Source organism: Electrona antarctica (assembly GCF_951216825.1).
Source record: "Electrona antarctica genome assembly, chromosome: 13".
In the NCBI taxonomy this organism is placed as follows: domain Eukaryota; kingdom Metazoa; phylum Chordata; class Actinopteri; order Myctophiformes; family Myctophidae; genus Electrona; species Electrona antarctica.
The window spans coordinates 43,926,273-43,952,816 of NC_136794.1; the positions used below are offsets into that span (position 1 = coordinate 43,926,273).

Consider the following 26,544-nt stretch of genomic DNA (forward strand, 5'->3'; position numbering starts at 1 on the left):
TACCACATGGGGCTGATTGAAGCTTCACCGTACAGCACAACATTTTCTTCCGTCCTGTTCTGTCGAAGGAAGAATCTCACTGCATGCTCTACTTCTTATAGTGGAGGCCAGTCTATGACATCAGTCTGTGTCTATGTGACATCATGACATCAGTACTATGATGTCAGTAGCCTCACGTCAGAGAATCTCTACATTTGGGCAACGTTTCAACCCAAATGGAAAATACGTTCTGAAATGATCAATATTGAAAGAGCCGGTAAAGGGATTTCCATTATTTGTTTCCGTTGTACTGTATGTGTGTAGATCTGCTACAATTGCTGTTTTTGAATTTGAAAGCTGAAAATAGTAACTTATTAATAGTACCTCCAGAATCACCAACCATTAATCTCTATGGAGGACCGTCTTATTTTGAAAGCCGAAACAGAGAATCAGGAAGTGAATAATCGCTATGCAATAGCCAGGTTGTCGACTGAAGGAGTCTCAGAAATCTATGGTTGTGCCCCCAGCCTCTATAACCAGTAAGACACCCTGAGCGAGAGAAGCGACCTCGCCCTAAAGGGAGAGGTCCGCCTGGGTGACGGCATACGGCAGACTGCCGGGCGAGCGCTGGCGCTTTGGCATGCGGGGGTCAGATCAACATATGGAATGAATTCTGTACTGGCCATATATGAAGCATTGTCTTGAGTGTACACGGTTTGATGAGGTCAGAGCAACCATTGAGTTGCTGGCCGGCTCCATATATGCAGATTTAGGTGAAGATCCATGTCTTCTCCATGTACAGTAGGGTTATCCAGGGTTAGATTAGGTCAGTGTCGTGATCTTCATATATGGAGATGGCCATTATATCACAAGGTCAGATCCATATATGGAGATCTAAGGGTCTCCATGATGTCACAAGGCATGATGGATTGACAAGCACATAAGGTGGAGTGACGGACGCGAGATGCAGGATTTCAGGGTACAGGCTTTAGTTCCGACACTATTATTGGTCCGACTGTCATTAGACCGACAACCTACCTCACACCCTATTGGTCCGACTGTCATTAGACCGACAACCTACCTCACACCCTATTGGTCCGACTGTCATTAGACCGACAACCTACCTCACACCGTGTGAGGTAGGTTGTCGGTCTAATGACATGCCTTATGTTGATCTGACCCCCGCATGCCAAAGCGCCAGCGCTCGTCCGGCAGTCTGCCGTATGCCGTCACCCAGGCGGACCTCTCCCTTTAGGGTGAGGTCGCTTCTCTCGCTCAGGGTGTCTTACTGGTTATAGAGGCTGGGGGCACAACCATAGATTTCTGAGACTCCTTCAGTCGACAACCTGGCTATTGCATAGAGATTATTCACTTCCTGATTCTCTGTTTCGGCTTTCAAAATAAGACGGTCCTCCATAGAGATTAATGGTTGGTGATTCTGGAGGTACTATTAATGAGTTACTATTTTCAGCTTTCAAATTCAAAAAACAGCAATTGTAGCAGATCTACACACATACAGTACAACGGAAACAAATAATGGAAATCCCTTTACCGGCTCTTTCAATATTGATCATTTCAGAACGTATTTTCCATTTGGGTTGAAACGTTGCCCAAATGTAGAGATTCTCTGATGTGAGGCTACTGACATCATAGTACTGATGTCATGATGTCACATAGACACAGACTGATGTCATAGACTGGCCTCCACTATAAGAAGTAGAGCATGCAGTGAGATTCTTCCTTCGACAGAGCAGGACGGAAGAAAATGTTGTGCTGTACGGTGAAGCTTCAATCAGCCCCATGTGGTAAACTTGCTGCCACCGCAGTGGGAGACAGAATCTACTCCTTCGGAGGTTTCCTTTCTCAGAACGACAGCAGGAAACGTCGAGAGGATCCGATCGTCGTGTGCGTCTTCAACACAGTGTCTCTGAGATGGACGACGTTGCCCCGAGTTACAACCGCAGGAGGAGAGCGCCCCCCTGAGGTTCCCTGCACGCGCATCTACCACACAGCCGTGCTGATCGGAGATATCGTCTACGTCTGGGGTGGGTTGTATGTGGGTGAACAAGACGCTCGCGACAACGTGCTTTATGCATTTGACGTCGACGCCAACAGATGGATCGATACTGAGGTTTCTGGGACGGTTCCAGAGGCGAGGTGGGGCCACTCAGCCTGTGTCTTGAGGAAGGACATGTATGTCCATGGAGGTGGAGGTGAGCTGACTAGATTCACTAATGAGATCTACAAGCTGGACACCACCACGATGGGCTGGTCTTTAATTAACTACGGGGGAACCCTGCCCCCGAATTCACGCTATCACTCTGCCACCATCATGGGGACAAAGATGTTTATATTTGGTGGAAAAGGGGAGTGGACGACATTCTACAACAACATCAGAGTGTTTGACACAGAGACCAACCTCTGGCTAAACACTCCTCCTGCACAGCTTCTTCCGAAAGGACGCTGTGGTCATTCAGCCTTTGTCTACAATGGAGAGCTGTACATATTTGGTGGTGGCTACTGTGGTGAGGATGATGTTGGACGTTGGACCTTAAATGATGCGTTGAAATTCAACCCAGAGACCGTCTCCTGGAAGGAGGTTAAGCTCAATGTGAACGACGATGACCCGTTCAGGGTGTTTTTCGGCTGCTGTTGCATGGTGGGAAATCGTGTCATCATCTGTGGGGGACTTAAACAGTGCCAAGTAGTCAATGATGACCTTCACATCTTAGACTTCAGCCCAAGTCTCAAGTCGCTATGCAAGCTGGCGGTTATTCAGTACGGTCTGGAGCAGTCTGAACTCCCGCACGGCATCCGCTGGGAACTGGCAGCCATGACTGACCAAAAAGGCTGCAGTGGCGTCAACTGGCTATGGCACACTATGGCAGCGTGCCATATGGTATATGCTATATGGTGCCATATGGGAAGGGCCCCTGGGCCGCGGCCCCAGTGGCTAATTTGGCCCTGCATATGGCATATATGCATATGGCATATACTTAAAGATTAAACAAACATGTTTAGCTCAGCATGATCTATATGTAACTCTAGCTAACATGGCGTATGCATAATATTCTTATATGGTGATCGGATCATCAATGGGAGTACATTATTATATTACAAATTGATTAATTTTGCACTGCTGTCTCCCCTGTGCCCGCACGCACGCACACACACACACACACGCACGCACGCACGCACGCACGCACGCACGCACGCACATCTTGCCATACCTTGGCTCCAGGGAAAAAATAAACTAGAGAGTTAAAGGTCTAATGAGTGTCCTTTTGGTTACGAACTCTACATCATTTACCTGGTGGACCACCTGGAACCCCTTCAAGGACCACTGGTTGAAAACCACTACTCTAACAGGGGTTCTCAATGCTTTTTTTGGCTGGGGACCCCCGGAAATGCTTTGGCCATGTCTTGCGAGAAAATATATCATGAATAAATAAATAAATACTGAAACCAGATATGCTGTAATCATTAAAGCAGCTATAACATGCACTTTAGTTTTTTCTAATGGTTTGAGCCTCAATCACCACTCTGATGTAACCAGTCCTTGTCATTTATTTCTGGCCTCTGAAGCAGTTTTAGTTGCAGTACCACAATGTCCTGAAGTGGTGGGGGCGCTGATATGCAACTTATTTAATATGCGAGTCATTATAATACTGATGCTAGATAAAACCAGGCTTGTTTCCATTCCATGCCAGCTTGGAAAATCAACAATGGCGGACATTGTAAACAAAGTGGGAATGCAAATTTGGAACTGAAGACTGAAGAGGTGGAGGAATTATACAAAGTAGGGCGATACTGATGACATCACACATATGACCAAATCAGTTGAACTGTTCCTGAAAGCAATTTCCATAAAAGTCCCAATATGATGAGTTAGTAGGGATATAAAATATATAGAGGAGTGCAAAAAACACAAACATTTGTATTGAAAAGGTTGAATTTTATGTTATAGGTCCTTTTACGACATTTTGAGTTAAACTGTGAAATATTCTAATTCAAAGATTTGCACCACGTTTTCACAATACAAAACAAATAGCAGATCTGCAAGCTTGTAGTGCGGCACTCGGTGCCGCCCTATGAGCTTTTAGATCTGCTATTTTTCAACAGCTGAAGTTTAAAATAATGGCTAAAGTGGTTAAAGACTATAAGGTGACACTGTCTGTCGCAGATGCGCACTCAGGTTAAAAAAAACTATCGCGGACCTTGGGAGGAATTAACACACTGCCACCTGGTGGACGCAAGAGCCAACGATTGACTGCCGACCTGGATCTACTTGGTTTTAGTGTGTTGCACCATGTGTCTGTTTGTGGCGTCCATTTTAGATGCTAAATATTAGCGTCAATGCTAGCGAGGCCATCCTTGCTCTAGATAATCAGAAAAGACCTCCGAACATTGCACGTTTTGTCAAAACAATGGAGAGCTCCGTAGATTTAGAGTTTTTCAGCTTTTTAGTCCGGCTGTATACAAGAAGTGAACGGCAGTGCGCATGTTCGAAACTGGCCTAGGATCGCTGAAGAAGGAAAGGCCAAGCAAAAAAAATAAATAGAATACAGCGATCCAGTTTGATATCAATAATAAAGCTTAATCGACGGAACATTCCGCCAGAAGCAGTTGCCGGTTGGATTTTAATTGGCGGAACGTTCCGTCATGAGCAGTATATTAGTTTTGGTGTTTTAAGCATTATTTTATACTTTAGCTATTGAAAAATAACAGATCTACAAGCTCATAGCGTGGCACCCAGTGCCACGCTACAAGCGTGTAGGTCTGCTATTTTTGAAAAATCTTTCAAATTTGGCGCAAATCTTTGAATATATATTATTTCAGAGCGAACGTTTTGAACTCAAATCTTTTCTTCTGGGGGGTCCCTGGAACAACATATTTTGAGATGGGGGGTCCGTGGCCCAATAGAGATAATTCTGGAGGTCCTTGACATGAAAGGAATTCTCATGAGAATACATTTTAGAAAACTGTGGATTTAGAAGAAGACATTTGTAGAATCGTCCTCAGGTCTAAATGGGTTAAGGGGTGGTACACTGACCTCGGGGGGAAGGGGTCGTAGAAGTCGAGGACGACATCGTGGGTGGTCCAGCACACGGTGACGAGGCACAGCACACGCCTCCGCTCAGCGCCATCGCCGGCTTCATGTACTATCCATATAGTGTGTACCAAAATCTCCTGGAGGGGGCGTCAACATATGTGTCACGTGGTAGCGGCCGCCATACTTGTTGGCTTGTCTGGTTTGTTTACATTGAGCGACTATCCAGTGTGCTTGTATACGTTCTTTTTTTAAACTGACCTCACAATGGTGCAGACTTGCTCAGTAAATAAGTGCCACAGCAGGTCACGTCGAGGGAATGAGCCAGAAAACGGAATTAGATTTTCAGCTTTCCAGCATGGAGACAGCATCAAGGAACCCAGATTGACGAGTTTACAAAAATACGTAGAATGGCTTGGATCTCGGCTGTACGGCGCACGGGCGCAGAGACATAACGTTCAACAAAGTATCTAAGCACAGCCGTGTTTGTTCACAACATTTTACTTGTCCTTGTAATGTATTTGGGCCTGACGTTCTTTCTATCCATCCTGGTGTTGGTTCACTATGTTGTCGCCAAGAACGAGCTCAATATTTACAAAAACATACCACCGTCACTCTATTCTGAGTGATGTGGGCTAGAATTTAATGCCCACGAGAGGGGGCCGTCCCTAGCTTTTCAGACGCCACCCTCCTCTTGGTGACGTACACGTTTTCACACGCTATAAGCTAAGAGAGATTTGGAGAGTCTCTGCGTGTGGGATAATGGAAAGACACCACCTCCGAACCTCCGACCCCAATTCACAGATATTGTGACTTTCATTGAGCGCAAGGTCAATAATGTGTCTGATCCAGTCTTTGGAGACATTCAGAATCCCACACAGGGTACAGGAATGCTGATGAACAAAATGAAGTCACAGAGCAAACCCAAGTTCAAAGGACACAGTTTTGCCACTACTATCAAAACCCCTCAGCCTGAAGTAGAAGACCAAGCAGGATCTCCACACGTTCCAAAGCAAAGTAATGCATCTGCTCACAACACCAACACTTGTGTATGCTGTTCTAAAGATCACACTCTCGACCAATGTCCACAGATGGAGAAGAAGTCCCACAGGGACAAGGTTACTTTTATAAAGCAAAAATGAATCTGTTTTGGCTGCCTTCGCATTGGACATTTAAGTACATTTTGTGATGACCGTTTGATTTGCAAGGTGTGCAACAAAAAACATCCCAGTATTCTTCATATCGAATTTGATCAAAAGCAGAGAGCAAGCAACACATAAACAAACCAACCAAAGAAACCATCGGTGAGTAATGCACAGGTCTCTTTGCAGACTTGTGGACAAACGGGGGCCGGTGTTCTGTCAATCTTACCTGTACAGGTACAGGTGAAGTCCAGCAAGGGACACAAAATAATTGAAACCTATGCATTCCTTGATCCCGGCAGTACCGACACCTTTTCTTCAGAGGCCCTGATGAAAAAGTTGAATCTGAATGGAAGGAAAGCCAAATTCGGCTTACTAACCATTGTCTCCGGCTATATGCTGACAGACCTGGAAATCTCAAGCCTCACTGGAGAACAGTTCTATGACCTGCCCAAGGTTTACACTCAGAAGAAAATGCCTGTTACGACCAGTAACATCAATAAAGAAGAGGAGCTGGCCATATTTGAATGGGGTTGTAACTTGTTCTTCCACGCATTCAGATTATTGATAGGTACCAATGCCTCTAAACTGCAGAACGAACTAGTCCTATCCCGACCGGAAAGGACTATAGTGCGTTCTGCATGGCTGAAAATCAATAAGTAACCAAGCTTTGTTTGATTCACGAAGCAGACACTTAAACCTCTAAGAGAGGATTGTTTTTTTAGTTATTTTGTATAAATTCTTGGCTCCATTATGTAAATATTGAATTGAATTGCTCACAGCCTCCTGCCATTCCCAATTAGGGGCCGGTGTGTTGGAGCCAAAATGCTTTTGTTTATTTTGTATTATTTATTTGAATGAATTGAATGTGTCTAGATATCATGCCGTCAGTCAGAACGGTGGGTGGTTTAATGGTTACCTTTATTGCCTGTCACTAGGTGATGGCACTCGGGTGCGACAGGGGAAGACGACCGTGCGTGGTCGGTGGTTCAGTTTGTTTGTTTGTATAAGTTTACAGTTATATTTAAGTTTTGAGTTACTGCTGCAAAAAAGTGGATGTTGTTAATAAATGGATTGACATATCCAAAAGAGATTAAACAACCGGATATTGAATTAATCATGCACGCGTCAAAATAAAGTTCAACCCAGTTCAGTTGCTCTGCTGTTTAGCCTAGAGGTAAAGGCTTTACACACACATATTATATATATATATATATATATATATATATATATATATATATATATAGGCTATGAGGGCTGCACTGCAGGCTCTACTCACATAATCTATCAATGACGGATATAATAATGAAGAGAACTAGATAGAAACAAAAAAACAACTATTGATAAAAAGGCACATTAAACCTGCAAAAAGGAAAACTACAAACATGAAAGGTGTTCATGCCCTACCAGAACATCTGCACAATCAGACTAATGCTAAAAAGGGGGGTGCTCTTATCATACATCACATTCCGTGCTCAGCCAATGAAATCATTTCCGTGGTACACAGAGACACACAAAGCTGGGCATAGGAGGGGCTAACACCTCAAAAAAAATATCAACCTAATTAATCATTTCCTACTTTTCAGTTCATTAATAAAAAATCACACCCGTGTGAACTGAGTGGTGCAAGGTCTTATATAGCCTGATCAGCTGTGGTCTGACGTAATGTCAGTGACCATAGTAACCATGCTCATTTTTTTGGGTCCCACGTACAGGTACACACACGTACAGGTACACGGGTACATACACGGGTACAGACAAAGCTGGTTGTTGGAGTGGTTTTCACCACTCAAAAACAAACAAAAACGGGTGGGACACCAGATAAAACTTTAAACTAAAAATAATAATAATAATAATACTAATAAAAATCAACCGGTCTCTTCATTGTAGGATTTACTCACTCTCAGAACTATAGTGTCCTCCAGATCACAGAGGAGACGCTGTGGACGAGAGCAGGAGGATTGGAGCGAGGAGAGACCAGAGTCTCTTGGAGAGACACCTAGGAGGAGCCGTGTAGAATCTGCTCCACAGCGCCACCTAGGAGGAGCCGTGTAGAATCTGCTCCACAGCGCCACCTAGGAGGAGCCGTGTAGAATCTGCTCCACAGCGCCACCTAGGAGGAGCCGTGTAGAATCTGCTCCAGCACCGCCAGCAGGTGTTTCAGGCCGTAGGTGTAGCCGTGGTCGTGGCCATCACTGGAAAACGTATGTGCAAAGTCAATCATGCGGACCTCCACCTCTTCCCCACCTTCCTTCACTCCCTCCATCTCTTTGTCCCACCGTGGCGCTCTTCTCTCTGTCTCACCTTCGCCCTCCTGCTCCTCTTCCTCCCCCGGCTGGCTTTCCCGTCGTGAGCGGATGCTGTTTCCGTCCGGCGGTGGTTCTCTCTCGGCAACGTGTTTCCACGGCAGGTCGTTTTCCGTGCTCGACGAGGGCGGAGAGCTGACGGAGGAGCGGAAGCCCTCGTAGACGAAGAGCAAGGAGCTCGCGTAAAAGGCGAGCTGCTGTTGGGATTGGAACCAGCGGAGGATGCGGCGTACCTTCTGGATGCTGGCCAGCACGGCATCCTTCCGCACACCTGCTCCGCCGTGGAAGAACTTGGCGAGTCCGTCTTTAATAACAGTGTCTGTAGTTAGCCCTCTTCCATAGCTCTTATCGTAGAGGTCAAAACTGTCACTGCACGCATCATATATCCTCATGCCAAGAACCGCAAAGCCCATTTCTTTCATCAGAGGGTATTTTCCGATGCGACGTTCTTGTTTCTCTCGCGAGGCAAATGGGTCGTAGGTTTGGCGGCCCAGCTTGACGTCCATGATGCACGGCTTGATGAATCGACGCGTTACGTCCTCTAGCTTCAGGTACAGGTCTGTGGGGTTGGATGGAGAGGACCAGGTGCCGTAAAATTCAGGCAGGTGGTTTTGGAGTTCCAATAGACACGGATCGCAGCAGTCCTCTGCATACACCATGCTATAAAATTGCATCTCTTGCTGGCCACTCGGTGATGATTTGAGCTGTTTCAAAATAGTTCCGTCCGGATGTTGGAAAATACCTACCTTATGCACCCCGAACCTGTGACCTGCCACCTGATTTGGCAGCGGAACACAACCATTCAGGTGAGACCCCAGCGAAGGGTACTGGCCGCTCTGATCGTTGGCGGGGGGGCTCCCCAAGGGGAGTGGTGGCCCTGGGTGGACCCCCACAGGGGCCAGTGACAGGGGGCTCCCGGAGAGGAGCGGTGGCCCTGGGTGGACCCCCACAGGGGCCGGTGACAGAGAGCGTTCCTTCATCGCTTGATTCTGAGCTTATTTACACATTCATGCAAATAAGCTCTTCAAATATGAATAAATAAAGTTGATTGTGTATTTATAGATTCACATATTGCCCTATTACGTCACCAGTGACGATAGCAGCCCCGTTCAATTTATAAATCTGTGGTGTGCAGGTGAGGTTAACGAGGTCAAATAACAGCGTGCCTTCCGAGTGGATCTGGGACTGCATAAGGCTAGTCTGTGATGAGGGTCCAACTCCTATCCTATGACGAGTGGATCTGGGACTGCATAAATCTAGTCTGTGATGAGGGTCCAACTCCTATCCTATGACGAGTGGATCTAGGACTGCATAAGGCTAGTCTGTGATGAGGGTCCAACTCTTATCCTATGACGTCAGGCACCAGTTTATCTCTTGGACTTGGATGGTCGATATTAGAGATCTGTGTCTCTTAGAGAGCAAAACACCATATAAAGTAAGGCAATGTCATCAATACGTTGGCGGTTAATACTATTTAAGTCAGGTGAACTACTGGACATAAATCATTTTAACTCTGACCTATACTGTGAGTGAAGTGATACAGCTTGTGCACAGCGTTGCTTAAGAGAAAGCATATTAAACCCCCACACCAGTTGCAACGGTGAAGATGTGTTCCTAGATTTGCGAGAGGAAATCTCTTAAAGCAAAACGTCAGTTCCCGAAGGAGGACCTTTCTCCTCATAATTAAGAACTTAGTAGAGCCTCAACTGTGCTCTGCTATACTTCTGAGGCCCCCCCTCCACCCTACACACCCGACATGGTGAAGCTCAGGTCCAACCAGACGCGGACGTACGACGCGGACGGCTACAAGAAGCGGGCGGCGTGTCTGTGCTTCAGGAGCGAGACGGAAGAGGAGGTGCTGCTGGTGAGCAGCAGTGGGCATCCTGACCGATGGGTCGTCCCGGGTGGAGGAATCGAGCCCGAGGAGGAGCCCAACACTGCCGCGGCTCGAGAAGTGTGCGAAGAGGCCGGCATCAAGGGGACGCTGGGTCGCTTCATTGGAGCGTTTGAGAACCGAGCTAAGAAACACAGGACGTACGTCTACGCCATGGTTGTGACCGAGCTGCTGGACGACTGGGAGGACTCGGTCAACATTGGAAGAAAGAGGGAGTGGTTTAAAATAAAGGATGCAGTACAAGTGTTGGAGTGTCACAAGCCCGTGCAGGCCACCTACTTCGAGGCTCTCCAGAAGAGGTGCAGGACCAGCAGCGACAGGTGCAGCAACGGAACACCCTTATAGACATGGCAAACCCTATAACTATTCGATAAAAGGGCGTACCAGACTTTTCTGTTGATCCTCACGTATTTTTTTCCTGTAGAATCCATGTCTGCTATGTATATTTGTGTATTGTTCCATAATTAATGAGTTAATTAGCATATTTGACACATGGGCGGAAATCATTTGATAATCTTTGTATGGATAATTTTAGCAGTAGGCTGACGGAATTGCCTTTAGGCCACAAAATATTCACATTTTTATCAAATATAACATATTTGTATCTACAATTACGTTTTTAGATGAGATTTGCACAGCAATTATGCAAACGAGTAATTATTCTAGTGTAGTGCAGATGTATGAGTTATTATTCTAGTGTAGTGCAGATGTATGAGTTATTTTTTATGATATCAGCCTGATCTCATTATTATTGTTGGGGCACTTGGAGACCAAGTGATCAGTCAAGATGGAGAAACCACCTGTCGGGTCTTGGACTACCTTCATGAAAGCAGTAACAACCTCAGAGACAAGAACATCATTGGTTGATTCCATGGAAGTTGTCCCTCTATACCACCAAATGACTGCAAATGGTACCTGGATCTCCTGATTGACATGGCAGAGGACTTTGGACTGCAGTGTATATTTGCACACTCATGAAGCCATATATTGTAAGATGGTAGTCTTGCAATGGCTTAATGAGGGAAAGTATGACAAAGTGGTGAGGTTCATACCATCATGGTGAAACTCAAAATCATGTGCAAAAAGTATGGGACTCTGGGTTTCAGAGACTGGTGGGTAGATGCAGCGATCGCAGAGGGATCAAGTGTACAAGCTGTAGAAGGCCGCCACTACTTCCGTGCAATTAGACCACACAAACAGTAATTTGAGGTATTGTTAAGATACAGAATCCAGACAATCAGACAAAGCTGTTGTGGTTGTTGCTGCAGATACTGACATTTATTTTGCTTGTGTTTGTTGCCTTTAGCAAAGTTGATCCTGTTGAGAAATGGTTCATGAAATTAGACAGAGATATGTGGACATTGGTGCTGTATGTAAACCATATGGGAAGGACGTATGTGATGTCTTGCCGGCTTAGCGTTATGGTTACGGGATGTGACACAACCTCGTATCCTACAAAGTCGGAAAGGTTAAACCTTTCAAGAAAATGGTGGCAGAGAACAAGTCTACCCTGCTGACTTCAGTGGGAATTGTTCCAGTCTTATTAATCGTTTGCCCGCCAGGAACATAGGAATTTTAACACGTAGAATCTTGTAGCCTGCCACAAACGGAAAAGCCGTTTTAACAGCGATGTATTCATTAATGCATGTTTTAATACGATCGTATCGAAATCTACCGTCCGTTAGCTTTGTTATGCTTCTGACACAATGGGCGCGGCCATTTTGAAAATGCGCGCGCATCCACTTACATTGCCGACTCTGGTTTCAGACGGCTTTATCTCACAGAAGCGACATTGCAGAGGACGCTTTGTCCCAGACAAGCGTTTTCAACGGCCTGTAGCAGGCGCTGTGATACTCGCGGTCCACTTTTTCCACCACCGACCGAGAGAACAAGCACCAGCTTCGTCAACACACACGGAATGGTTTCATAGTAAAATGCGATTACGGATATTTGGACTTCAAAGTAAGTGTCACGCGCGATAAAACCCTGGCAGGACGCGACGGAGGGATTAAGTAATGGTAGCGGTAAATGGGTTTTAAAACACCTTGAGAACATGTTCTTCTTCATGCGGACAGTAATGTACCCAGGAAAAAGAGGGGGAAGACTACGTGGAAACGCAAATCAGAATTCATGAGCGACGGAGGGTAAAGTCAAGTTTGGGTCTTCTTCCTGACAAAAGTATAGCTCACAAGAACATCTGTAATTTACAAGCAGCATTCTGGAAACAGTGTCTTCAGCAAGATGTCGATTACCCTACAACAGAGAACATCAGCAAGATATCGATTACCCTACAACAGAGAACATCAGCAAGATATCGATTACCCTACAACAGAGAACATCAGCAGGATATCGATTACCACACGTACACCAGAGAACAATGGCTGGCAACAGACAGATGACGGTCTTGTCCCAGTTTGGTTCTCATGTTCACAGTTCCCACCAAACCTGAGCAGAAAACCTCCCCAAGAAATCAAAGTGTGGCGATAGGAGGCTGATGTAACCTGACTCCGCCAGATGGGGCAGCAGAGAGTACACTGGGTTCCCCCAACCCAGTGTACTCTCTGCTGCCCCATCTGGCGGAGTCAGGTTAAGGCTGATGAGGAGAGCTCAGAAAGTCAAGGAAGTAAACGAAAGATTCAACCTGCAAAAAAAGAGGCAGAAAAATAAAACTACTACATACTCTGATGATACATCGGACACACCCTCTTCCTCATCAGAGAGTGGCAGTGATTTTGTGCTCAGCAGTGATCCAGAATAGATACATCAGACAGAGAGTGATTATTCAGATGACTTTTAATAAGACTTGTCAGTTGATCTCATGTTGTGCCTGACTGTAACCTTTGTTACTAAAACATATTGTCTAGAAGTCATAATAAATGCTATAGCCTACAAATTAATTTAATAGACATACAGTATTAGCTTACTAAGTGGACAAATAACTATTTGTTGTGATATGTACTGCCTCTGCAACGGTTAGATGCACAGGAATAATACTATTTGTAAGAGCATAAAGTACTTGGAACATCAATAAAATGAAAATGACCATGTATTATCATTATATATGCATAATCTATGCTAATTAGACACTATAAACATACCCATTGGTTACATTGCAAACATCCTTACACCTGAGTGAGATAAAATCTGCATTCACAAAAAAATAAATAATAATCTGCTCATTTATTCAAATATGCAAATTATCTCATTAGTAGTAGAAATCAATTCTATGTGAAATATCATGTTAGGAACAACTGAGAAAGGTTTGGTACTCCCTTTAATCAGGTTTTTATAGCTTTTGTCCTGTCTATATATATATTATGTGTGTGTGTCCATTATTGGCTGTTGATGGTGACGTAACTAAAGTACGTTTCTAGGTTTGTATAAGGTCAATAACGGGTCTAAAGGATTTAGAACTAATAGACATTAGTTAGTAGCAGGCACCTCGACAGTGCAGTGGTGTTCAGACATTTAGAGGGGCAGGTGCTCAAGTGAAATAAGGGCACCTTGTGCAGCACGTGGAACCGGCCGGTTGCCTTTAATAGTGTGATATGTAACATTTTGGGGCCTAAAAAATATATTAGAAGCTTTTTAACAAGAATGTATCAATGTCACCATGGTCCACAGTGTACAATGTACAACAAAAATACATTTTTTTTCTCATTCTTTTCAAAAGGGCACATTGCTGTCCAGAGGGAAAAGGGCAGGGGGTGCTCTAGCACCCCCTAGTGTCTATCTGTGCACGCCACTGACAGAACAATTAACCCAATATTCAAACCATGTCATGTTGACTTAGATGCCACAAGTTAGAACACTTCAGCAACATACCCGTCTCTCTTTCTGCACGTTCAACCGCTCGTGAACGAGCAGAAGTGTGGGGTCATGGTGGCACAGTCGGTAGTGCTGTCGCCTCACAGACTAGGCAGATTTTCTGAGCTAGAAGGTCCTGGGTTCGATTCCCGCTGGGGACGCTGTGGGCACTGGGGGCGTGTTCCCTCCTCCGCGTCATCAGTGCCCGAGGCAGGGTTGGCGAAAGGGCCTTTCTGTGGAGTTTGCATGTTCTCCCCGTGTCCCCTAGGGCAGGGGTTCTCAACCCGTGGGTCGCGACCCCTCGGGGGGTTGCCAAATTATTTTAGGGGGTCCCCAAATTATTTATAAAAAAAAAATATATATTTTCACGATTTTTTAAAAATAGCAGACCTACAAGCTCATAGCGCGCCACCGAGTGGCGCGCTATGAGCTTGTAGATCTGCTATTTTTCAATAGCTAAATTATAACAATGCTTAAAACACCAAAAGGGGTTCCCGCCCAAAATGGTTTAAGGTTATTGTAGCAGTCAATTTATATTGGGGGTCGGGAGGGGGCGGGGCGGGGGTCCCGAGACATTGCCAAAGCATTTCCGGGGGTCCCCGGCCAAAAACGTTGAGAACCCCTGCCCTAGGGTAGGTACCCTCACATGTTCTCCCAGTGTCCCCTAGGGACGCATGAAGTGTGCAAGAGATAGGCTACATTTTCTGACCCAGAAAACCACGAAAGGAACAATGAAAAATGTCCAGGAGGATTTAGCAGTAATTAGGGAATAGAGTACCCTCACATGTTCTCCCCGTGTCCCCTAGGGTAGGTACCCTCACATGTTCTCTCCGTGTCCCCTAGGGTAGGTACCCTCACATGTTCTCCCCGTGTCCCCTAGGGTAGGTACCCTCACATGTTCTCCCCGTGTCCCCTAGGGTAGGTACCCTCACATGTTCTCCCCATGTCCCCTAGGGTAGGTACCCTCACATGTTCTCCCCGTGTCCCCTAGGGTAGGTACCCTCACATGTTCTCCCCGTGTCCCCTAGGGTAGGTACCCCCACAAAAACATGCAGTAATCCTGTTCTCTAAACTACCTCCCCCTGATGGAGGGGAAAGGAACTGGTCGGAATAACGTGTTCCTTCCACGCACTACGTCTGGCCAGGGAAACTCTCCCCTGTCAGGTGAAAAGAAGCAGCTTGTACTCCTCATGCATAGAAGGAAGCAGTCAGTCAGTCCGCTGCCCCCCCAGGTTGGCAGAGGAAGTGTAGCGCCCATGATTACATAAGATAATTGACACTGGGTGAAAAAATGGGTTACAAAATTGTGGGATAAATGGGTTACAAAGTTGTGGGATAAAACATTAGTAAAAAATCACACCTGTGTGAACTGAGTGGTGTAAGGTCAGCTGTGGTCTGACGTAATGTCTGACGTAATGAAATCACACCCGTGTGAACTGGGTGACCATAGCAACCGTGCTCATTTTTTGAGCACAGACAGACAGACAGACAGACAGACTAACAAAGCCAGTTGTAGGAGTGGTTTACACCACTCAAACGATAGTAGTGGAGCAGATTACTGAAACGATCGTTCACTTGATCATACAAGCACCAAATTTGGCACACAAGTGCTTCAGAACCTACTCTCTCAGAAAAGTACGTTGTCCACTTGAAAAAACAAAATGGCCACCATTTTTCAAGATGGCCGCCTTTCAAAATGGTTTTAAACAGTGTTTGAACTATAGTTTGATTGAATAATCTTATTGTGATGGCCTATACATCAAAATGTATGTTTCTGAGTATGAGAAATCCAATTCAAAATGATTGAATATTATGATGATACAATGGGAATTAAACGAAAAGCTGGGGCAAATTAAGTCAATATTCCATAAGAATCTTTCACTTGGTGGTACAAGCACCACATTTGGCACACATGATGTCCAGGATGTATTTCTATGAAAAGTACCTTATCCAGCTGAAAATCCAAGATGGCTGCCAGTATTCAAGATGGCCGCCTCACCAAATGCAAGAAAACAAAACAACAAAAAGGTTTTCGAAGTAGAATTCAAATGTGTTAATGATCCAAACATCAAAATGAAAGTATTCTGACTGTAAGAACTTAATGGTGTTGGAATTGAATTCCAATATGGCCGCCAGTTTGCAAGATGCAGTTATTACGTGACTCAAAATTAGCGTTTTCGGAAGCTGTATATGATCATAGATATTGTTGAAGGGCAACATCATTCGTTGATCATGCATTGAAATGCTGTGATCAAGCTCTATAATTTTGTATAAAGAGTGATGTCAAAGCACAACCAGGACACACTGGTGACATCACTGCTGTGAGACTCTGCATGGGGTTCAGTGTCGGCTTGTAGCATAGCTGTAGTTGTGGTTTACTAACTGTTGTAGTGTACTCACTGTAGTTTGTTGTATACTTTAGTGTCCTAAATGCTAATTAGCCCCTGTATATATCTCCACTAGAAGTTTAGTTAGTTGTAGTATTGTAGTTAGATAGCCGCACCTGATTGACAAGATGTGCCATTGTGGGAGAGCTGAGACAAGGGGCTTCAGTTACCTGGATGGTGTACAGATCGCACAGGACTTAAATGGCACTGGATGAACGGTCGGGCTAGGTGTAGGGCACCAGATGCTTGAACCTAGATCAAGGTTCAAGGTTGGACTTTATTGTTACATCTTATGTACAGGTATATAAGAGTAAAACTTATTTTTAATTGGCTTCCTTACAGACAATGCAGCGGCATAGATATAATAGCATAATATTCAAACAACAAAAAACACAGCAAGCACAGCAAAACAAAGGGATAGAATAAAGAGTGCTAGAAAAATAGTAACATATGTACATGTTTCCCTGTAGTAGCAAAGTTAGGTAAACTCGCCCTGGTTCTTATCAGTTCGTTCATGTATCTGATTGTTTGGGGAAAGAAGCTTATTTGCAGTCTATTTCCAGTGGCTTCGAGACTGCGAAAAGGTTTTCCATGTGGCAGCATCTCAAACAGCCTGCGGTTGGGATGGCTTGGGTCCCTCATAATTCCACGACGAGCTTTGCTGACACAACGATCGTCATACAGGGCTTCGATGGGGGGGAGATCACATCCGCTGCACTGCACTCTTTGAATTTTTGCGTGTCCTTCACCAGGATCATTCTGAATTTCAGCTGCTCTCTTAGTGGAACGCTGGAGTTTCAGTTGCTAAACATTTGCCCGACAATTTTGGTGATACTTTGTACTGTTTTGCCTCAATGTATCCTCACTGCCACCTCCATCATCCAATCTGGATGAGTCTAACATGATGGGCAACAGGTGTATTGCCTGAAATACGGGGAGACTTCAACTCCTCTTTCGTATCTGTTTGACACTTCCTCCAATCAGTTTTAGTAGCGGAACATCTTGTGTTATACGGTTAAAGGCAGAGGGCTATATCCTTTTACCACCCAAACGTACAAAACATCAAAGCACATTGAAATATGGGATGCATCTAGGTTCAAGCATCTGGTGTCCTACACCTAGCCCGACCATTCATCCAGTGCAAGTCCTGTGCGATCTGTACACCATCCAGGTAACTGAATCCCTGTTACCCTTGTCTCAGCTCTCCCACGCTGACACATCCTGTCAATTCAGGTGCGGCTATCAACTACAATGCTACAACTAACTAAACTTCTATTTGAGATATACAGTATACAGGGGCTTATTAGATAGCATTTAGGACACTAAAGTATACTACAAACTACAGTGAGTACACGACTACAACAGTTAGTAAACCACAACTACAGCTACGTTACAAGCCGACACTGAACCCCATGCGGAGTCTCACAGCAGTGATGTCACCAGTGTGTCCTGGTTGTGCTTTGACATCACTCTTATATACAAAATTACAAACCAATAGAGCTTGATCACAGCATTTCAATGAATGGTGATGTTGCCCTTCAACAATATCTGTGATCAGACAGCTTCCGAAAACGCAATTTTTGAGTTGCGTAATAGCCCCCATCTTGAAAACCGGCGGCCATATTGGAATTAAATTGACACCATCAGAATACATTCATTTTGATGTTTGGATCAATGTGTGGATCACACATTTCTGTTCACTAAAGTTCTACTTATTAATTTGACGAGGTGGCCATCTTGAAAACTGGTCGGCCATCTTGGATTCTCAGCTGGAAAACATAATTTTCCTAGAAAGTACATCCTGGACATCATTTGTGCCAAATCTGGTGCTTGTACCACCACATGAAGGATTATTATGGAATATGGACTTAATCTGCCGCACTTTATCATTTAATTCCCATTGTTTGTCCCACATCATCATAATATTCAATAATTTTGATGTTCTAAATGCAGAATTGGATTTATCATACTCAGAAACATATATTTTGATGTATATGCCATCAAAATAGGATTGTATAGCTCAATATAACTCAAACACTGTTTAAAACCACCTCGAATGGCGGCCATCTTGAAAAAGTGGTGTCCATTTTGTTTTTTCAAGTGGACAACGTACTTTTCTGAGAGAGTAGGTTCCGAAGCACTTGTGTGCCAATTTTGGTGCTTGTATGATCAAGTGAACGATTCTTATGATATATTGACTTAATCTGCTCCACTATAGAGGGTTTAAGTGGCACTGAATATGCAGCTCAATGAAAACAAATGAATCCTTGTGTGTGTGAGACAGAGGACTAGTTCAGGGTAAATTAATCCTTGTGTGTGTGAGACAGAGGACTAGTTCAGGGTAAATTAATCCTTGTGTGTGTAAATGAATCCTTGTGTGTGTGAGACAGAGGACTAGTTCAGGGTAAATGAATCCTTGTGTGTGTGAGACAGAGGACTAGTTCAGGGTAAATTAATCCTTGTGTGTGTGAGACAGAGGACTAGTTCAGGGTAAATGAATCCTTGTGTGTGTGAGACAGAGGACTAGTTCAGGGTAAATTAATATTTGTGTGTGAGACAGAGGACTAGTTCAGGGTAAATGAATATTTGTGTGTGAGACAGAGGACTAGTTCAGGGTAAATTAATCCTTGTGTGTGTGAGACAGAGGACTAGTTCAGGGTAAATGAATCCTTGTGTGTGTGAGACAGAGGACTAGTTCAGGGTAAATTAATCCTTGTGTGTGTGAGACAGAGGACTAGTTCAGGGTAAATGAATATTTGTGTGTGAGACAGAGGACTAGTTCAGGGTAAATTAATCCTTGTGTGTGTGAGACAGAGGACTAGTTCAGGGTAAATTAATCCTTGTGTGTGTGAGACAGAGGACTAGTTCAGGGTAAATTAATCCTTGTGTGTGTGAGACAGAGGACTAGTTCAGGGTAAATTAATCCTTGTGTGTGTGAGACAGAGGACTAGTTCAGGGTAAATGAATCCTTGTGTGTGTGAGACAGAGGACTAGTTCAGGGTAAATGAATCCTTGTGTGTGTGAGACAGAGGACTAGTTCAGGGTAAATGAATCCTTGTGTGTGAGACAGAGGACTAGTTCAGGGTAAATTAAAATATCTGCGGTAGGATTATTGTTTTTTTGAGTGGTGTAAACCACTCCTACAACTGGCTTTGTTTGTCTGTCTGTCTGTCTGTCTGTCTGTCTGTCTGTCTGTGCGCAAAAAATGAGCATGGTTGCTATGGTCATCCAGTTCACACGAGTGTGATTTCATTACATCAGACATTACGTCAGACCACAGCTGATCAGTCTATATAAGACCTTACACCACTCAGTTCACACGGGTGTGATTTTTATCACATCAAAGGATTAATAACTTTTATCGTCCCATCCCTAGAGAGGTCACCAAGGCATCCCTGTTCAAGTACAATCACTAAACTAGAATTACTAAACTACCATAAACAAAACAGGAAGTTCTTGCTTCAGCAGGAGTTGTTCAACTCCATGTTTGCCACAGACAGAGAATAGATGGGTGGAATGTTTTGACTTTATTTTAACACGTAACAAAAAGGAGAAAAAAGGGTTTGTCCACTGTAGTATACAGTACACCACAGCCAATGGAAACATATAATATAATGTCTATAAATAAATGTCGTTATGTGCTGAATTTGCATCAAATGTTTTACAAACTTAGTTTAAATGCTGTACATATTTCATAAGGCATAAGAGGAAATAAAAAGTTATTTCAGTATCGGTATCAACTTTTATTTTAGTGAAGAACCAGACATTTTTTATGTATCAGCATTTTTAACAATTAAATTATAGGAAAATTTCCAAACTCCAAACTCAGCAGCTCTGACTGAAAACTTAAAATAAAAGTAAGTAGAAAGATCACACAGGTTCTTCTTCCTCCTTGATGTCCAGAAGACCCCGGTGGTTGGACATCACACATCCGATGACTCCAAGCTGCTCCGTGGAGCCTGGGAGAGACCGATGAGTCCAACCTGCTCAGCAGAGCCTGGGAGAGAGTTGAACTCTTTTAAGGGCAAATAATTGGAGTCACAGGATGCACGTTAATGTGCATGAAACCAACACCAGTGACCAGGCTCCGACGTTAAAAAGACCCTGTGAAGGAAATTGAATGATTTGTTTCTAAAACAAACTGGTCTTCAGCTGAAAACATGTAAAAGGAATACAAATATGCAACAATCAAATACAAAATAGCAGCTATACAGTACATTTCAATATCAATGATTAAAACTGCACAAGGCAATGGAGATAATGGAGACGTGGCCAGCATTACGAGCAACTACATGGACTGTTGGCGGGCTCTTCAGCTGTCCTTTTCCTGATAAAGGCCACCTGCTGCCACTCGGGGAGAGGGTAATACCCGGCCCGGACCGCTGCCTTCCGGCTCGGAGAGAGCGTAATACCCGGCCCGGACCGCTGCCTTCCGGGCTTCCGTATACAGCAGGCTCCTCTTTAACGCGCTCCCACTCAGGACCTTGCATCTCTGTACAGAGAGAGAGAGATAAACCACCATGATGTGTGTATCATTTGGCTTCGGTTTAGGATTGGAAAATACATTTGTCTCTGCTTTCTGTTGATAAATGAAACTTACGGAGGTTCTGGAAGTCTTCGGGTTGCTCCTGCTTAATGGAGATGGTCCTGGGTGGGTCAAAGCTGTGAGGCTTCTCTCCAGTGTGAATTATTTGAGATCATTTTGAGATCCCGCTTTAGAGCAAACCTTTCCCCACACTGGTCACAGCCGTAGGCCATTCCTCCGGTGTGAATTCTATGGTGATTCTTGAGATTATCCAATCGATTGAACCTTTCCCCACACCGATCACAGCCGTACGGCATCTCGCCGGTGTGTATTCTCCTGTGCTGGTTGAGGCCAGACCTTTGAGTGAAGGTTTTGTCACACTGGTCACAGCCGAACGACCTCGCTCCAGTGTGAGTCACCTGGTGAAGTTTGAGGTGGTTCGATCTGCGAACATTTTCCCACACGTGTCACAATAGTAGGGTTTTTCTCCGGTGTGAATCTTCTGGTGCATCCTGAGACCAGACGAAAAAGTGAACGTCGCCCCACACTGGACACAGCCGTAGGGCTTCTCCCCAGTGTGGACTCTGTGGTGTTTCCGGAGATCCGCCTTTAGGGTGAACCTTTTCCCACACTGGTCACAGCCGTGAGGCTTCTCTCCGCTGTGAAATCTCTGGTGTGATTTCAGATGGACCTTTTGAGCGAACGTTTTCTCACACAGGTCACACGAGTGAGGCTTTTCTCTCTTCTCGTCATGAATCGTCCTGTGCAATTTCAAAGCACCCATTTGCCCGAACCTCGTCCCGCAAAGGTCACAGCAGTAGGGCTTCTCTCCCGTGTGACTTCTTCTGTGATTTTTTAGCCCGGACAGCGTATGGTAGCTCTGCCCACACTGGTCACAGCGGTACGGCCTCTCTCCGGTGTGAAATCTCTGGTGTATTTGGAGATAGGACGCCGTACTGAACCTTTTCCAACACGTGACACAGGAGTACGGTTTCTCTCCGCTGTGAATTCTCTGGTGTTTTTGGAGAGTGGACTTTTCAATGAACATTTTTCCACATTGGTCACAGCCGTGACGTTTCTCTCCAGTGTGAATCTTCGTATGCGTATTAAGGTGATGCCGTTGTCTGAAGGTTTTACCACATTGGTCACTACGGAAGGGCTTTTCTCCGGTGTGCATTCTCTGGTGTAATGTGAGAGTGGACTTTTGTGTAAACCTTTCACCACATTGGTCACAGCCGTGAGGTTTCTCGCCGGTGTGAATTTGCTGGTGCGATTGGAGATGATGCGATCTACTGAAGTTTTTCCCACATTGTTCACAGTAGAAAGGCCTTTCTCCACTGTGAATTCTCTGGTGGTTTTTTAACGCACCATTTTCACCAAACCTTTTCCCACACTGGTCACAGCCGTAAGGCTTCTCTCCGGTATGGATGAGCATGTGTTTTATCAAGGATGAAGACTGAGTAAAACACTTCCCACATGATTCACAGCCGAATGGCTTCACTCCAGTGTGAATTCTCACACTGGAGAAGGTTTTGCCGCATTGTTCACAACTGTGAGGTTTCTGATCTGTGTGAATTTGACGGTGTACTTTGAGAAAATAATATGAAGTGAAGCTTTGTCCACACTGGTCACAGCTGAACCCCTTTGTTTTTACTGAGGACAGGGCAGGAGAGGTATCTGAGATAAAAATTAAAAAACAAAACAAGATAAAAGCCAGCTTTATTATATTAATCAGCCTTCAAATTCAGTGACTTCATTACAACAATTTACTTTGAAATATGGCAATGTCTCCGCATCCTTGATAAATAGTTTTAGGAGACTAAATACCAGTTTTACATTAGAAGTGAAAGATGAGGGACAACAGAATAAAGCAAAATACAGAGAGAGAGCATGAAACTTAGCGAGGTCTCCAGGTTCCTTCCCTTTTGAAGAACCAGTCCTGGCTGTGTTTGGAGAGTTCATCTTCACCTGTAGTACTCTGGACCACATGGACAGATCTGGAATGAAGGGATGGGGGGGGGGGGGGGGGGTGTAACAAGACTAGGCTCAGTTCACTTCCACCAGAAAGTGTGAAAATCTGGAATCTTTGAAGTGTGCTGATGTTGCGCCTGGTCTAAGTACTTTTCTTATAGGACCTGCTGAAATTATGTCACAATCGTGTTGACCGTTTGTTCATTAGCAGCGTTCAACCTAGCGGTATTTAGGCCACGTATTTAAAGACTTGTGTGAAGTCCACAAAATGGACACATATTTCGGCAAGTCACCAATTTCACCATAATTTGCCATGCCGGAGTGAACGAGTGTGAGTGAGCGAGTGGCCGAGATTTGGGGTATTGGAATTTGGCTTATAGACAACGCTGTCACGTATAAGCAACAAAAGGTACCTTGTAGACCAGCTATTTTTTGCTATATTTGAATTGAAATCCTGAATAATTCTTTTTTTTTTAATTTAATCCTGAAAAGTAACATTATTTAATTTCAAATGCATTTAGTTATAGTTATGTTAACTTATTAACAAATACAAATACATTGGACATAAAAAGACAATAACATTTTAATACTAGCAATTAGCTGAAATAAAAAAAATATATCAACGTTCGGATATTAACCTGTGGGCCGCATTAAGTGATGGTGGGGGCCTCATGTGGCCCCCGGGCCGCCAGTTGCCCATGTATGATTTAAAAGACGACTTCACCACTTTTCAAACCTATATAATTTGTCCGCACTAATGTTCAAGATAAAATAGCACAATTTGTATACTGTAAATCGCTCTGGATTAAGACCGTTAAATGCCTAGATTGTATTGCTATATGGTCTGTCATAGCATTCCCATTAGACTACATTTCATTTATACAGTAGCATAATAAAACAGTACATGTATACCTAGACTAAAAATAATGTTTACAGTGAGCATAATAAAACAGCACCTATTCTGTGTAACTTGACCACTGGTTTCAGCATGGTGGACTGCATCACTGCTACAACTCTGTTTATCACACACCGAGGATGGGTGTCGTTAGTCCTGGGGATCTAGAAACAAAATAAGAAGAATAATTAATTAAAAAACAGCCCTGAATCTATTCATCGGTCAATTACAATCATGCTTTCAAACCTTTGATAGTGGTGACCGAAAAATGGCCAACTGTTTTGAGTCGTCCTAACTGGCGAAATTCCACTTCCCCAAATCTCTGCTCACTCACACTCTGTCCTCCACCTTAACCCGTAAAATAGTTTTGACCCAATTTTTGGAGGAGCAGAGTGGAGGAGACAGGAATGGCGTGGGGAAAACATTTCCGACCCTCCAAGAAAACTCAGAGCTGGGGACAAGAAAACCATCACCTCTGTCAGAGCTGGGGACAAGAAAACCATCACCTCTGTCAGAGCTGGGGACGAGCCAACTCCTGCCAGAAGAACATCTTGTACAGGTTACACAATAAATGTATATCTGAATTGGACAAATATGATGCAAACATCATTAATTTAACTCCATAAAAGGGGTAGATAAGGGTAGGTAAATTAGCATTAAAGACAGAAAATAGCAACATGTTTTGAGAAGAAAGTCTTTGTGTTGTTGAAGGAAAGATGGTCAATTTACTTATTTGAAAATAATTAAAAATTTCAGCTCTAAAAACGACTACATATACATGGGGGCATGACCTGAAAAATATTGAGAACCTCTGATCTAAACTACTGAAGCAACCCCCTTTTACAATATGAATTGGGGGTCCCAGAGATAGAAATGTCATTAAATAGGGCCTGTTAACTATCAAACTGGGGGTCCTTGAAATGAACATGGTTTGATTAATCACTGCTAGAGCCCTAAAAATCTTCTCTTATGGGGGTCCATGTGATATCTTTTCAATTGGGGGTCCGCGGGCTAATAGGTGTTAATTTGGGGGTCCTTGACATGAAAAGGCTTAACTGCACGCACGCACACGTGTGTGTGTGTGTGTGTGTGTGTGTGTGTGTGTGTGTGTGTGTGTGTGTGTGTGTGTGTGTGTGTGTGTGTGTGTGTGTGTGTGTGTGCAGTGTGTGTGTGTGTGTGTGTGTGTGTGTGTGTGTGTGTGTGTGTGTGTGTGTGTGTAAACTTCACAATAAAACACTCACGTCAGAAGTGGTTGGTTGTAGGTGTATGTAGGAGCAACAGGCTACGCACAAACACAAGCCCATAATACACATGGTATTATTGTAACCACCATATACACCTTATCAGCCAACATGTACAATGAATGCTCAAGTTGCTCATTCAAGTCACTCATTCAGAATGTAAACACACACACCTGGCTGGACGCAGCAAATAAACTCCTTCCGCTTCAGCTCCAGAGTTTGTAACCACTAAAGTGTCTCAGTATTTTAGCTGTGACGTGGGCGCGAGCACGTGAGATACTTCCGGGTCCTACTTTTGTGACGCTTTTGTGTCCCCATAGAGTTATACTGTGACGCTCCGTCGGACTAAATCTGAGACGAAAACAACCACGAAAGTCTAATTTTACCGCTTTCCTCGCAACAACAAAGCTGCGCTGCTCTCCCAAATCTGGCTGTGACAGGCCGTCTGCCCCACACGGAATACTATCGCCATTTTATTTCATTGTGTCAACTAAATCCTCATTAATGCAAACTAGATTCAACATACTCAAGCCTGCAAACATTCTAAATATGCCCCCGAAATATTTTACTGAGCAAATGGACTGTTACCACCTTCAATAATAATGATAATAATAGTCTTTATTGTCTCCACATCATATTTTTTTTTGTCATGGAAACTTGTACAAAACATTAATAATTCTACTCGAGTTGGAAGCATTAAGACCCATTTTAACCCTCAATGGCTTCCTTTCTGAAAAATAACGTCATTGTAAAAAGATTCACGCGTTTAGATATTCTATTTACAATGAGATGCGGACGGGAACTGGTGCCAGTTGGACCCGGACGAAACGTAGCACTACAAAATGACGTCGGACTTAAATACCCTTGATTGTTGCATTGGTTGATTGAACTATAGCCTAGTTCTTACCCGTTCTAATATATGAGCATCAAATTATGTACAGTGAGGGTAATGCGATGTAATAGATCATATTATTGTTAGATTGTAATAATAGATCAAATGAAGTACGGTAGTTATGATAATAATTGACAGACTTGTAACACCACTCCAGGAAGTCTGTGTTAAACCATTCCTATGCTGCATATTATTGCGCTGTACCATGTCTCCCCCTATTGGCCATGTATGGTACATACGCTCCATAGTTATGCAGAATGTCCCATTTCATAATTGTTCAAATCTATACAAATCTTTTGAAAATACAACCTCTCAGTGAGCTTGTAGATCGGCTATTTTCAAACAGTTGAAATGTATATGGGGCTTAAGTGGTTAATGCATGTTTTGTAATAATCTACAATGTTTAGTATCGAATGTTTTCAAATCATTGTAGTGGAGTCAAAAGTACAGGCTAT

General features: G+C 43.9%; 3 protein-coding genes across 3 annotated transcripts; 2 read left to right on the plus strand and 1 right to left on the minus strand.

The window, feature by feature from the left end:
- Window positions 1-1,744: 1,744 nt before the first annotated feature.
- Window positions 1,745-8,188, plus strand: LOC306935008 (kelch domain-containing protein 3-like; the record flags this gene model as incomplete). Its single annotated transcript, XM_079517830.1, has 4 exons — window positions 1,745-2,447; window positions 2,559-2,878; window positions 6,121-6,147; window positions 8,087-8,188. The coding sequence occupies 4 exons, from the start codon at window positions 1,745-1,747 to the stop codon at window positions 8,186-8,188; spliced, it is 1,152 nt and encodes a 383-aa protein (XP_079373956.1).
- Window positions 8,189-8,284: 96 nt separating this feature from the next.
- LOC306935009 (inositol polyphosphate multikinase-like) lies at window positions 8,285-9,457 on the minus strand (the record flags this gene model as incomplete). The annotated part of the gene is made up of 1 exon (XM_079517831.1): window positions 8,285-9,457. One exon carries the CDS (start codon window positions 9,455-9,457, stop codon window positions 8,285-8,287), a length of 1,173 nt encoding a protein of 390 aa, XP_079373957.1.
- Window positions 9,458-10,233: 776 nt separating this feature from the next.
- LOC306935010 (diphosphoinositol polyphosphate phosphohydrolase 1-like) lies at window positions 10,234-10,716 on the plus strand (the record flags this gene model as incomplete). The annotated part of the gene is made up of 1 exon (XM_079517832.1): window positions 10,234-10,716. One exon carries the CDS (start codon window positions 10,234-10,236, stop codon window positions 10,714-10,716), a length of 483 nt encoding a protein of 160 aa, XP_079373958.1.
- Window positions 10,717-26,544: the final 15,828 nt, after the last annotated feature.